Below are 12476 nucleotides of genomic sequence, written 5' to 3' on the forward strand. Positions count from 1 at the left end.
CCAAACGTGTGTCATCCTGTCATCCCGTCTACTTCCTCTTCCCCTGTACTTCTCCGTCCTTTACTTTTTCTTTTTTCTTTTTTCTTTTTCCTTTCAAAAGTCCAAGTCTTGGCCTAAGTAAATGCCACGTCAAATCGAAAATCGAAAATCGAAAATCTTTTCACTTGCATCTCTGGGAAATTAGAAGAATAAAAAAATAAAAATAAAAGGTGGGACAGCATGGCAGTACAACATTGACATAACAGGGATTTCCCTAGGAAAACTTCCAATCTCGAGGGATCAATTGCCCTTGTACACATATTGATGACCCCCGTTCTCTCTCCTTTCTTTCCCCTTCTCCTCTTCTCAAACGGGGAGCAGCTTGAAGATGCAGAACTTCAAGGGGATCCTCAATCCATGTTCCTTACCAATTTGCACGGCTACTTGCATGGACAAATTCCTTTTTGCCGAATCTCCTGCCGACTTTGTTTGACGAAGCAAACGTGCAGGGACAAAGAGTTCCCCTTTTCCTCGAGTCGGGAAGATCCCATAGAGTTGTTCCGCTCTAAGTATAGGAAAATTCGGGGAGATGATGATTTCGCCCCCCGCTGTACTTCGGTCAAATCAGGAGAGCCGAATGGGGCTTCCCCCCTCCAAAAGTCATCACTGTCTCCGATAGGGTGCCTCGAATAGCCCTGTCTTCCATATCCTCAACGTGGGCTCCTTGAAGCAAATGGGTGACTTCAGGGTGAAAAGGCAAAGGCAGGAATCCGTATCACCATTAGCTCCCGTGCGCTGTCGTATCAGCCTGCTTCCACCTTTCGATACCTTCGGCGGGTCGGAAAGAATCTTGACCACGAACCCCAGTCCTTTCTTGCTGCTTTTCTTTTCTTTTTTTCTGGTTAGATGCCGCTATCTTCCCTGCAAAGCTTTGGTAATACCTATGCTTCCGTACCTTACAGAGCTTCGACTCGCCTGGCTCCATCATTTCTTTTTTCTCTGTGGAATATTTGCTGTTCGTCTTCCAGGGATGCCCTCTGTTGTCTCTGCCCTCTGGCGCGACATGGTCTCGTGCACTTCATCTTGGGCATCAGCCATGTCAGTCCTGCACTGTTTGTCCATTGGGGTCTTCTTAATAGAATTGCTACCCCGTTTCTAGATCAACTTTCTGTGAATTATTCCTTCTCTCTCTATCTCTCACTTCCAGTGATCTTCTAGACACAGTCCAATTCCCTTTTCTTTTCTTTTTTGGGTGATACTGGCTGTGGTGTACCAGGATACTGTGGCAATTCTTCCTCTATATGCAAACGAGTTAACCCCAGTCTTCGTTTCTTCATTATCATCACCTCACTCGGAGACTCGCTGTATACTGCCCTTTTTTTTTTTTTTTTCCTCTATATATCTCTTTGTTTATCTTATTCTTCATCTATCTGTTTGAAACAGATCGGCCTGAACTGATAATCAATCGGTATTCCCACCCAGCAAGGCATTATGAGCAGCTTTGCAAGGCGCAACGAAGGTAATGATGCGTATCTCATGAATCACCAAATGGCAGTGCCTGGCTCCTACGGCCAGCCAGAGAGCCATGACTTCAAGCAAGAAAGCCATGACTTCAACACCCATGGTTCTGCTTCATATCATTTCCCTCAGCATTCCTTCAGCCCGTACGGGTCTCAGTTTGGGCAGCCCTATGGCCCACAGTCGAGTCTGTCTCCGGGGTTGCAGCATTTGCAATATACGTCGGAACCTTCGATTCCATCGATGACAACCCCAGATGACCCCCGGCTACACCATCCGCCGCAGTTCATGTCCCAATCGCGCTACCTTCAACGGCCAAGGTATCTGCCCCGCGACCCGCTTGGTGAAACAGAGATTGAAAACCAAGAGTCTCACAACGAGGCTACATTGTTGTCAGAGGCTGTGGTGCCTGCACTTAGCGGCTTCCCTGATGTGAAGGAGTTTGATCAACTGATGCAGAAGTGAGTGGTTCTTGATAAACCGAAAAGCAGTCAGGGCTAATATTTCCTTACTCTAGCTACGTTGAGGACCTGTCCATCAAGAAGCAAGATAAAGCGTTGATATACGCTAAAAGGGCCCGTAACATCAGAACTGTATTGATTGACCCCAAAGACACGGCAGTGGAATCGGCCCAATTTCGGTATGGGATCTCTTTGATTCAATCAATTGCCTTGCTAAACAAGTCAGATTTTGGGTCAAAAAGATGTTCAAGCTCCAAGCAGTGGGTTCGGATGTAAGTCCCTATTGTTCCCAACTCATATGATCGATAACGTTAACGGGGTGGTTTGTTGCGACATAAAGCATAGGAAAATGATCTGTCACGAGGGAAAGCCGGTTGCAATTCGCGAAAAATTATTCAAAATCCTCACCAAGGCCCATCAGCAATGCCAGCATGGTGGCCGAGACAAGACATCTGCTCAGGTCCGGCGAATCTATTCATGGTGGGCAAACCCCAGTCGCATTGTATATGTACATGGCGTGTCTGGTTCACAGTCACTGACTATTTTATTAGGGTTCCTAAGGAATTGATCTCTCGCTTCGTGAAGATCTGCCCAACCTGTCAGGTGCGCCGTGGAGGATCACGCTTGACGCCGCCCAATTCGCGAAGAAGCTCCCCCAGACTGGAGATGGTCTCTCGATCCCCCAAACTCCCGTCGCCGCCAATTTCGCGACGAGAATCGACGTTTGCCGGCCAAATTCCCCTTGACAGGACGCAAGCAGACTATTTTGGTCATTTACACGGTCATAGTGGCTGGTTGGATAGTCATCAAAATGTGCAAGGTCGCTCGAATCTAGGTAACGGAGTTCGGTCGTTCCAGGGTCCCATGGCCAATCTTTCACACTCAATTGCCGGCACTTTGGATCCATTCTCCGCCGATTTATCCATCCCTCCGTCCCAATTGAGCTACACGACGGGATATGTCCCGACGCATGGGACCGCGCCCCAGCGAGAGTTCTAATTGTCATTTCTGGTCGACCTTGTGTGGATGTTGCTTTTTGATATTATCGAGGGTATACTAACTGTGTACTCCCCAAAAGTATACCTTACCAGGAGCGTCTAGATCGTTTTATGCCTCCTTGTCAATCACAGGTCTGATGGGTGACATACACGGACCGGGCGAGAAGTTGATTGCCATCCGTTACAAGACTTCGAGTGTACGAAGAGACAAGGGATGTCAATATTCAATGGAAGCGAAAAGAGAAAGTCGATTTAAAAAAAGCAAAGCAAAAGAATACTCTGAATAATTGAATAGTTGAACTTGAATCTTGGATCTCGCATCTAACATAGGCTACATTAAAAAGGGTAGGCCGATGACCTAAAAGTACAAAAGTTTTGACAAAGACGATTTCCCTTCACTGATGAACATAGAATACAATCAGATATGCACATGGTCCGAGATATTCGATATTCGGTAGTCAATTTCGGGTTGATTGCCTCATGTGACCATCCCTATATGCATACAGATTTGGTGACATGAAAACATTAGTTCATAGCAACACCCAGCGTCGGAGCTTGGAGGGATGTTGCATTGGTTCAAGGCACTTGGTGCTTGTGGGATAGGTGATCGTGTCCCAGGCAAATATAAAAGGAACGAGCGGATCAGATTCAAAATTCCATCTCCGAACCTTTGGAAGATCCTAAGATATCATAAATTCCTTAACACATTCAGAAAGTAGAAAGAAATCTAAACAGGAAGCGAGAACTTCTTGCCCTTCAGAACCCTGGGAGGAGAAAAAAAGAGCGCGTGTCAGTGCCTGCACCACACGTCTGTCTTTTGCTTGTTGGAGGCAATTGGGCTTACTTGTTGTAGTAAATGTAAAAGAAGTCGGAGTAAAGCAGCGTTTGGATGATTCCGGCGATAATGGTCACAGGCTGGAATGAACGTTGGAAGGAGGCTTCGGTGAAATAGCGGAAGACCCAGTTCGGGATGTAGAGTGCCCTATAGAGTCCCAGGGCAAAAAGATAGTGGGTGGTGATGGTGTCTGCCTCCCCGGTTCGTTGTAGCATGAATAGCTGTGGCAATATGGCCACCGACTCCAACCAGATGGAAAAGGTCCAAAGTATCTACATGACATTAGTCTTGGGGTTTTTTTTCCCACTCCATAGACAGGATGCAACCAACCTCGGAAATGCGATAATCGCGCGGAAAGAGAATGGCAAGCACCGCACTAATTCCAAGGAGATATTGAACCTTGAAAGTATCAATGTTGGGATCATGTGTGGGTTTGTAGTCGTTGAGCATAAGGTAGATGACGTAGGCCGAGGAACCGATAAACAGAAGCTTGAACGTGGTGAGGTACAGAGAGTCGGTGAATGTCCAGAAAAGATCTACAAAGCGCGTCAGCGATTGTTATGAACATAAAGCCGAAGCCGACGGCAACGTAACCTACCGAGGTAACGAGTGACAAAAACGAGAAGGTATAGCACCTGCGATTTGAACGACAACCCGGAGCAACTCTGCGATCCGCCATTAGTCGCAAGCATATGAGGCTTCGTGGATAGGAGGACATACACTTGACGTCTTCATCTTCTGCAAAAGCATGAAGATCGACGCCAGATGGGAGAAGTCGGCTGCGATTGAGCGTTAGTATATCGCGTTGGTTTGCATTGGTTTTATGTCGTACCTAATAACCTGAAGATATTCATTATGCCGGAAATGTATCTCGATTAACAGTGTGAATATTGACCTAAGCCAGGAGGGAGAAAGAGAAAGGGAGAAGGGGGCGAGTTTGAGAATTGGTAGGAGTCTACACCAAAACAGCCGAGTTGTTGACACGAAGGCAAGAAACGGAAGGGGAACTTAAATTACTCGCAGATCAGGTACAATAGAGACGCACTATGTACATGACATGTATATACAGTACGGTAAATACAGTGCATACAAAAAAACGACATCCAGGCATCCAGGCATCCACACATACGGACATACAGACATACATACCTTAAATCGTAGAGTAGTACGTATATACATATAAGTACACGCTTGCGAAGTATCTAATGTGTGCATTTTAGCCAGGGAAATACTTTACTTGAAGTAGAGAATTGTACTTAGCACCGATAACAATGATCTAGGAAGATCCCCCTACTACATATAGTAGGTACATATGTACCTTGCATTGAATACCATGTACATACATACAGTATATGTGTATATGTGGTTTGACTTCTATACAGGCATTGCATCTATCAGATATCTACTCCTTCTTATGTACTTAATATGTCTACAAGCGCAATACATTCCTACATATTCATATAACAGGACCTCAATACATAATGTCGTCAAGTCATCATATTGATACAACATGGAAAGAGAAAAACCGCTACCTAGACCTGCCCAACACCTTGACGCCACCCGACACATGGCCAGATAAAAACGCCGAGATCAATTGCCATTGTAGGACAAAGATGTACACGTGCCTTGCTAGAACAAGTTTCCGCTCCCAATACTCTCATCGGCCATTCGCTGGAGATGGCCTTCAGCTAGCTCGCTCTTAAGGGCGCAGATTGAGCTTTCGCGATCGAGTCGATCCCAGTCTCGAAGTCCCGCTCGCTTAGACCTCTGCGTCTCCGCGATTTGCTCAAGGAGTTTTTCTTTGTCGGCATCAAGCTGAGCCAACCGCTTCTCCACAGTAGGATCTAGAAGCGACGGAAGACTCCGACCTTCCGGTACGATGGTGCATAGCCCCGCAAGATGGTTGACCCCCTTCTGGGCCAATGGTTGAGTTACAGACGGAGTGTTGGGTTGCCGAGAAGTGGGATGTCGGTAACTGCCACCTGGTACGGGGGATGAAAAGGAAGCGCGAGGACCCGCTGGTGGGGCATGCGAAGCTGCAACAGGTCCGCGGCGTACCGGCGGGGACCCCGTCCAAGCTTCACGTGGGCCAGGTCCTCGTCGAGGACGAGTAGGCGCTGATAGTAAAGAGGCATGGGAAGGACCGCGATGCTGATTAGATGGCGGCCTCGGTCCCTGATAAGGTCCTGATGGCGGCAGTGGAAGTGGACTTGCACTGTGGTTTTTCGGTTGAGTTGGGATGTTGCCACCAACCTGGGTCCCGCTTGTCTGAGGTTCCAAATGCGCTCTAATCGAAAAAGGCGAATGATTGCCAAACGATACTCGGTCCTCGTGATCTTGCCGTTGTTGTGGGTGAGAGAACTCCGTATCGTAGACCTGATCCCGGTACGGAGATCGACCTGAGGACTTCGACGAACGTTGTAAGGGTACCGGAGAGCGAATCGGCGATCGACTGCGAGATCTGCGAGAAATCACAACAGGCTTTTCTACATCCGGCGATGAACATCGAGATACCAGGGCGGGTTGTGAGGCCAAGGCGTGTGCAGGTGAAACGCGTGTCGATGGCGACAAAGTCCGATCTCGTTTCGCCGCATCACGAGGGTGGCCTCGATGCGAGGGATGAATTGGACTCTGTGGCAACAAGGCTTCTGCCTGTACTCTGGGCGAGGGAGGTCTTGTGGGTTTGTCAATATTTAAGACAGCAGGCCCGTCTCGTCTCGCGGATCGGAAGACTTGGCTGCCAGGGGTTGTATCGCGTATCCGTCTTGGGCTGTTGCGAGCACGGGATCCGTTGTGTGATCTACCATCACCGTAGGGGGATTTTGAGCGCCATTTTTGGGGCGGTGATCTGGCCCTTTCATCTCTTCTGGGCGAGATTCTGGGCGAGAACCTTCTTGGTGGGGATCGCCGTCTTTCGTAGGGGTGTGAACCAAAGTTTCTTCCCGGAGGAGTACGTGAGCGGCGCCGGTATGGTGGTGACCGACTTCGTGTGCGCCCATACCCTCTATTTGATGATGGTACCCAAGTGTCTGCTCGTGGTCGAGGAGGGCTTCGGGTTCGCGGCGGCGAGCGGCGGTGACGAATTTCATACGCCCGAGAAGGGGAACGACCGTTTCTGTCGGCTGGACGATAACTTTCTCCACCTCTTCGTTCATCAAATCTAGGGAAATTCTTAGAAACTTCATTTCAGACGTTTCGATGCACCTGCAAACCTTCTGCGATCCCACTCCATTCTGACGTAGATAATATGGCTGAAGTACTCCGGGAGGTAATAGAAGGCAAAGGATCCGAGCACAGGAGCACACAGTTACTCAGTGCTACTTCTCCGTATCCTAGAGAGAGAAGGCGAAAGTACAACAAAGTACAAGGAAATTGTAGTGTCGAAATGCGGTAGAGAGGACTGAGCTAAACCTTTTCGGGAACCTATGCCCGTGACTGTGGGCCTCGATGTATGAAGGTATATATCACCTGGGCAAGATGCTATGCTGACTGGGAAGATTTCCACAGACAATCTACAGACACACCACCCGGAATTTCGTAGATTATTCATAAGAACTTTGATTCAAAACTAACCGTACATTACAGGCCAGATAGCCCTTTTTTTTTTTTGAACAGAGTGTACACCAAAGCAGCCAAACTCCAATGCTCACCATGAAAGAAGCACGCCTCGAGAACTCAAGCGAAAGAAAATAAAAAAGTACACTGAAAGAAGCATCTTTAATGCTTTCTCCGTCTCTCCTCTTCCTTTCGCAATCTTTTGCGGTTCTCCTGCGCAAGCATGTCACTCAAGTCCTCCTGGAAAGCCCAGTTTGATGGATTCTGCTGCTGCCTCTGTGACTCGTACATGCTCTGGAGGCTCTCTTTGCTGAGGCCATCGCCGGATTGAACTGCATCCAAGTTGACAGACACTTCAACATCCCCAGGCTTCTTGCGTTTCCGGTTTTGGTCATCTGCGCCGAGAACAGGAGGTTTGCCTGTTGATCCGCTAAGATCGTAGGCCCTATCACCCCCGAAAAAGCCTTCCACGTTCGTTTGCCTCTCAGGGATGACTTGATAAGCACTGCGAGGGTGAACGGATTCCTCTGTATCGGTACCACGATGGTGTTTGCGCACATCGAACTCCCCAGAAACATTCTCAGCGCCAACAAATTCAGACGGTACTGCTGAGTCTATTCCACTTGGAGTTTCCAAGCCACTAGGAGAATGAGCACCTGCACCCACCCCATCTTCGCCGCTTTCTTCTTCGTCCTCGTCCTCGTCCTCGTCCTCCGCTTCACTCTCCTCCTCTGACTCTTCTGATTCATGTAATTCACCCCAAAGATCTTTTTCAATCGGCACTCCTTGCTGCGCATGTTGTTGAGGTTGTAAAACACCGAAAATATCACCTCCGAATAATGGGCGGTTGTGTTCATCGACAGGTGGTTTTCCATACCCTCCAGGATGGTAGCCCCACGACGCGCCGGGGGGCGGTGGCGCATTGAGGCCGGGAACTTTCAACGCGGGGTAGGAAGAAGGGGGACCGTATCGCTGCTGGTTGACGAGCCACGGAGGAGGGGCTCCTGGGGCCATACCAAGAGCGTCTCTTAACTCATCGCTCAGTTCGCCAGGTCGCAGGTGCTTCAGATTGGTCTCGTATTCTTTGCCCTCATAGTAGATCTCACCGTAGCGAGTCAACTCTGGCTTGGTTTGGAAGCGGAAAAATGCCTCGTAAAGCTTTTGATAATCAATGTCCAGCTTTCCCATCTTTGGCTGCACTCTTTCTCGTTGCTTCTGCTTCAAACTTGACTGTTCCTGCTTCTCCAAAGCGGCGTCGCGCATTTCAGATATTCCCGTCTCTTGTATAAACTTTGGGAGAGCAAACGGGGCCTTCTCCACTCCCCGTTTGGATGAGAGATATTCTCGTTTGAGCGACCAGTGAGAGGGTACCGGGACCACATTGCGATGAGCTTTGATGTGAACAAGGAGTCGAGGATCAGGAGCGGATGTGTCTGTCCATTCAACGATTTCAGGCTTTCGTACCATTGCTTTGAGTTCAGCAACGGATAGCTTGTTCATTTCTTTCCGTTTCTTTTTTGAAATCTTGGGCTCGCCCTCTTGCTCCTCGTCGGGTATTTCATCACCATCGTCAAAGAAGACCTCGGGTTTATCGGTATCCTTCGTCAATGAACTCTCGCTCACTGTCTCGTCGAATTTTCCGACAACACCTTTGTACATTTCCCATAGTGGATCAGTTGGCTCGGGAAGCAGATCAGTGCTGGTATCAGCCGGTGCATCCTGAGAAGTAGCGACTGTGGGAGGTGAACGTTCCCGTGACATGGTAGTGTCGACTGGAAAGCTCGTGGTCTTTACAGTAGTGTTAGCTTTGCATCGGCTATTACTGAGAGACCATAGAATCTGCCTTACCTCGGCTTTCTGGGCCTTTTTTTTGGCTCTTCTGAGCTGGTTCTTGCTCAATTTCATGGTTGCTGGAAGGTTTGGCAGCTGCTCAATGAACGCGGTGCCGGTTGGAAAATATCGCAGAAATGGAAAGAAATCTGGCAACGAAAACTTTGTTCAAGTACGCACAATGATAGATTTAGGTAGCGAAAGACGATGAAGTAGGCGGGCAAGGTTAAAAAACCGAATATATTGCATCTCAATTGCCATCACGTGCATCCAGGTACAATGTCTTACCGCCTACATTTTGCCACTCTACTCCGTACAATCATCTACATAATATATAAGATACGAGGGATATCCAGGGCTTGGAAGCCTTGGAAAGTGCTAATCTCATGCCACGGCCTACCCAATGTACATTGATATATATGTTTGGTCCAATTCTTGGTGTAGAATTCGGTATTGTTCCAATGAACTGCTCGCATGAGAAGAACCAAAAAAAAAGAAAACGTATTATACAAAATATGAAACAAAACAAGCTGTGTCGGATGGTGAGACTATCAGCGAAGACAACAACATGTTTAGGCAATTTGCACCTGAACAAAAGGATCTGAACAGCTTTTTCAACGCAGTGTCTCACTAGCCCAGCCAAATCATGGATAGATAATCCGGGTATAGAATGTGCCGGCGTTGATCCGAGTGGTGCAGTGTTGAGCTCAGAAATGCCTAGAAGGTTAGGCAGACAACCTATTTCTTCTTCTTTGCGGACCTCGATTCTGTTGAAGTATTAGGTTTTGATCCTGGCATGAAACCGTCGGGTGTAGAGGAGATTACCTGCAGCAGTTCTTTTCTTCTTCGGCCGGCCCTTCCCTCGCAATTTGGCGCTATGAATCAGATGTTTAGTGAGAATGTATGTGACATGGGGTGTCGATTCTTACATCTGAATAGCTTCTTCTCTGTCATCTTCAGCTTCATCAAATGTCGTCAATCCAAGAGGCTTATAAGTGTTTTGTAAATCCTGAAAAGACACAGTCTGTTTTGGGTACCAGGCTGCAAGCGCTGGCCCACGCAAGCGCTGTCTCAAGACCTTGTTTCCAAGCCGAAGCCGTTGCGGGTTGAAATTAAGAGAGAATATGCGGCATTGGGTCTAGAGAATTCAATTGCCAATTAGTGAATGCCAGCACAGCACAATGAAAAGGGTGGTTGAACCTTAACCAGATCCAAGATCCGACTGGGCGCCATTTTCCTTCCTTAAAGGGTCAGAAGAATCATATGCAAAAAGAAATGGGTGAAGCAGCTGTTCACAGCAGCTTGGTAGACATCGAACTCGGGGAGATACCCATCTGAACTTTGCCCGATGGTCATGTGACCATCCGAAGTATACCGCCTACATATTTATCCATGTTTTTACCTCAAGAGAAAAAGGGTAAAAACAGCAAAAGCTGGACTCAAGACTGAACAAGGTCTACAACAATTGACATGTCTCAATACGAGATACCAAATTCAGCAGGCTCAAAAAGGCCAGTGGTAGATCTGAAAAGATCATCATCCGCCTTTGGGTCAGATGCCACACAAAACTCACAAAAGCGGCCCAAGGTGAATACCATGCTCTCATCCCACTGAGTGGATTCCTGTTGATTCAATTAATTTGCTAACTACTTCCTTAAAGGTTCAAAAATCGAGTGGGCCATCGGATCCTAAATCCTCTATTGGCGTCAGTCGCGGCATGGCCAAATCTAGCAACAATTCTCGTCTGCTTATTCTACAACACCTTGTTCGAGAAATTTCAACCAGTTCTGATCTCATTGGCGCTGACTCGGAGATTGTGGATGCCGTTTCGAGGCTGGATGACACATTTCGTACGACGAAGAATCAGTTGTCTTCCAGAGATGCTTCCATAGCTGGTGGGGTCCCAAAATCACACCACTTAGATCACAATTTCAACTTGGTCAGTGGTTCGTGTGACCCTAAGCTTCCCCCGATCATGGATGAAAAGCTGGAACTTGCTGTCTTCACCCATCCAGCTCTTAGCAATAATATCAACACGACCTACGACCGACTTGAGATATTAGGCGATGCATACATCGAGCTAATTGCAACCAAACTTGTCTGGGAGAGATTTCCAGATTTACCTGCAGGTCGAATATCACAGATTCGGGAGATCCTTGTTAAGAATGAGACGCTTTCCGGCTTCGCTGAAAGATTTGGTTTGGACCGCAGGGTTTCCGTGCCGCCAAACTACAATACCCCGTCAAAGCGATGGACAAAAACAAAGGGGGACGTATTCGAAGCCTACGTCGCGGCTGTCATACTATCCAATCCTGTTTCTGGCTATGAGCTGGCAGAGCATTGGCTATCAGGTTTATGGGTGCCGATTCTAAACAACTTGGGACATCAGAAAGGGGAGTTACGCTCCAAGGAAGCTCTTGCTAAGAAGATTATGGGGAAAAATGTCAAGCTTGAATACATTGAGGAGCGTCCATCAATTCAGCAGAAGGGTGGCACACAGACTTTCTTCGTCGCGTTATTTCTCACTGGGTGGGGATGGGATAAAAGGTTTCTGGGTTCGGGTCAGGGTTTGAGTAAAGCAGCTGCAGGTGACGAAGCAGCGAAAGAGGCCTTGCTGAATACGCCTCTGATTCTTGAGATCATGTCAGCAAAGGAATCATGGGAGTGCAACTCTTAAAGTCTTGGTCACATGCCTCTCGCGATCGATCGGGTAGGTCTCGATTTTGCATTTCCCATTGAAGGATTCAACACCAGATGAATCCATCGATGCACGTCTAGTAGAGAGGTAGGTCTATAATATTCCATGCCCTGTATTTTCACCATGTTCATATACCAATTCCCACCCGTTAATTTCCATTTGTAAGCCCGTACCGGACAGTAGATTGTAAGTATTAACGTATTTCACAAGTGAGTGGCCACCCCACTAAAAAAAACGGGTCAATTAACATAGCCCTTCTTCTTTAACCACCTACTAGACCACCAATTCGCTCTTAATCCTCTAGAAACTTAACTAACCGGCCCCACTATTTTTAACAAAAAATACGGACCCTCGTAAGCGAGGGTCTGCCACCCAGATATAATAGATCACCTATTTATAACGTTTTTCCTACTTTTTACTTTAGTATCGATTTACTACACTACCACGTAGTAAATTAATTAATTTAAAAACTGATATAGATAAATTAATCAATTTACTACTGAGATTCGGAAAGGATCGCATAGTTTATATTAAGTTAGCTTTACTAACGACTAAGTACTACGGAATACGGTAACGATAGTGTATATAAGTGTAGAAACGGA

General features: G+C 47.4%; 6 protein-coding genes across 6 annotated transcripts; 2 read left to right on the top strand and 4 right to left on the bottom strand.

Moving 5' to 3' along the window:
* Positions 1 to 1470: 1470 nt before the first annotated feature.
* On the top strand, positions 1471 to 2957 carry N7525_005219 (integrase zinc binding domain-containing protein; the record flags this gene model as incomplete). The annotated part of the gene is made up of 5 exons (XM_061213319.1): positions 1471 to 1958; positions 2015 to 2137; positions 2185 to 2230; positions 2299 to 2438; positions 2510 to 2957. The coding sequence occupies 5 exons, from the start codon at positions 1471 to 1473 to the stop codon at positions 2955 to 2957; spliced, it is 1245 nt and encodes a 414-aa protein (XP_061070340.1).
* Positions 2958 to 3796: 839 nt separating this feature from the next.
* Positions 3797 to 4645, bottom strand: N7525_005220 (uncharacterized protein; the record flags this gene model as incomplete). The annotated part of the gene is made up of 5 exons (XM_061213320.1): positions 3797 to 4063; positions 4122 to 4327; positions 4390 to 4456; positions 4512 to 4570; positions 4624 to 4645. The coding sequence occupies 5 exons, from the start codon at positions 4643 to 4645 to the stop codon at positions 3797 to 3799; spliced, it is 621 nt and encodes a 206-aa protein (XP_061070341.1).
* A 775-nt stretch (positions 4646 to 5420) lies between these two features.
* On the bottom strand, positions 5421 to 6976 carry N7525_005221 (uncharacterized protein; the record flags this gene model as incomplete). The annotated part of the gene is made up of 2 exons (XM_061213321.1): positions 5421 to 6450; positions 6492 to 6976. 2 exons carry the CDS (start codon positions 6974 to 6976, stop codon positions 5421 to 5423), a joined length of 1515 nt encoding a protein of 504 aa, XP_061070342.1.
* Positions 6977 to 7508: 532 nt separating this feature from the next.
* N7525_005222 (U2 snRNP complex subunit CUS1) lies at positions 7509 to 9251 on the bottom strand (the record flags this gene model as incomplete). Its single annotated transcript, XM_061213322.1, has 2 exons — positions 7509 to 9134; positions 9195 to 9251. The coding sequence occupies 2 exons, from the start codon at positions 9249 to 9251 to the stop codon at positions 7509 to 7511; spliced, it is 1683 nt and encodes a 560-aa protein (XP_061070343.1).
* Positions 9252 to 9914: 663 nt separating this feature from the next.
* N7525_005223 (mitochondrial 37S ribosomal protein mS33) lies at positions 9915 to 10409 on the bottom strand (the record flags this gene model as incomplete). Its single annotated transcript, XM_061213323.1, has 4 exons — positions 9915 to 9943; positions 10002 to 10051; positions 10106 to 10314; positions 10377 to 10409. 4 exons carry the CDS (start codon positions 10407 to 10409, stop codon positions 9915 to 9917), a joined length of 321 nt encoding a protein of 106 aa, XP_061070344.1.
* Positions 10410 to 10646: 237 nt separating this feature from the next.
* Positions 10647 to 11853, top strand: N7525_005224 (ribonuclease III; the record flags this gene model as incomplete). The annotated part of the gene is made up of 2 exons (XM_061213324.1): positions 10647 to 10763; positions 10837 to 11853. 2 exons carry the CDS (start codon positions 10647 to 10649, stop codon positions 11851 to 11853), a joined length of 1134 nt encoding a protein of 377 aa, XP_061070345.1.
* Between the last annotated feature and the right edge of the window lie 623 nt (positions 11854 to 12476).

Source organism: Penicillium rubens, assembly GCF_028828025.1.
Source record: "Penicillium rubens strain IBT 27055 chromosome Unknown utg000002l_segment0_segment0, whole genome shotgun sequence".
NCBI lineage: Eukaryota > Fungi > Ascomycota > Eurotiomycetes > Eurotiales > Aspergillaceae > Penicillium > Penicillium rubens.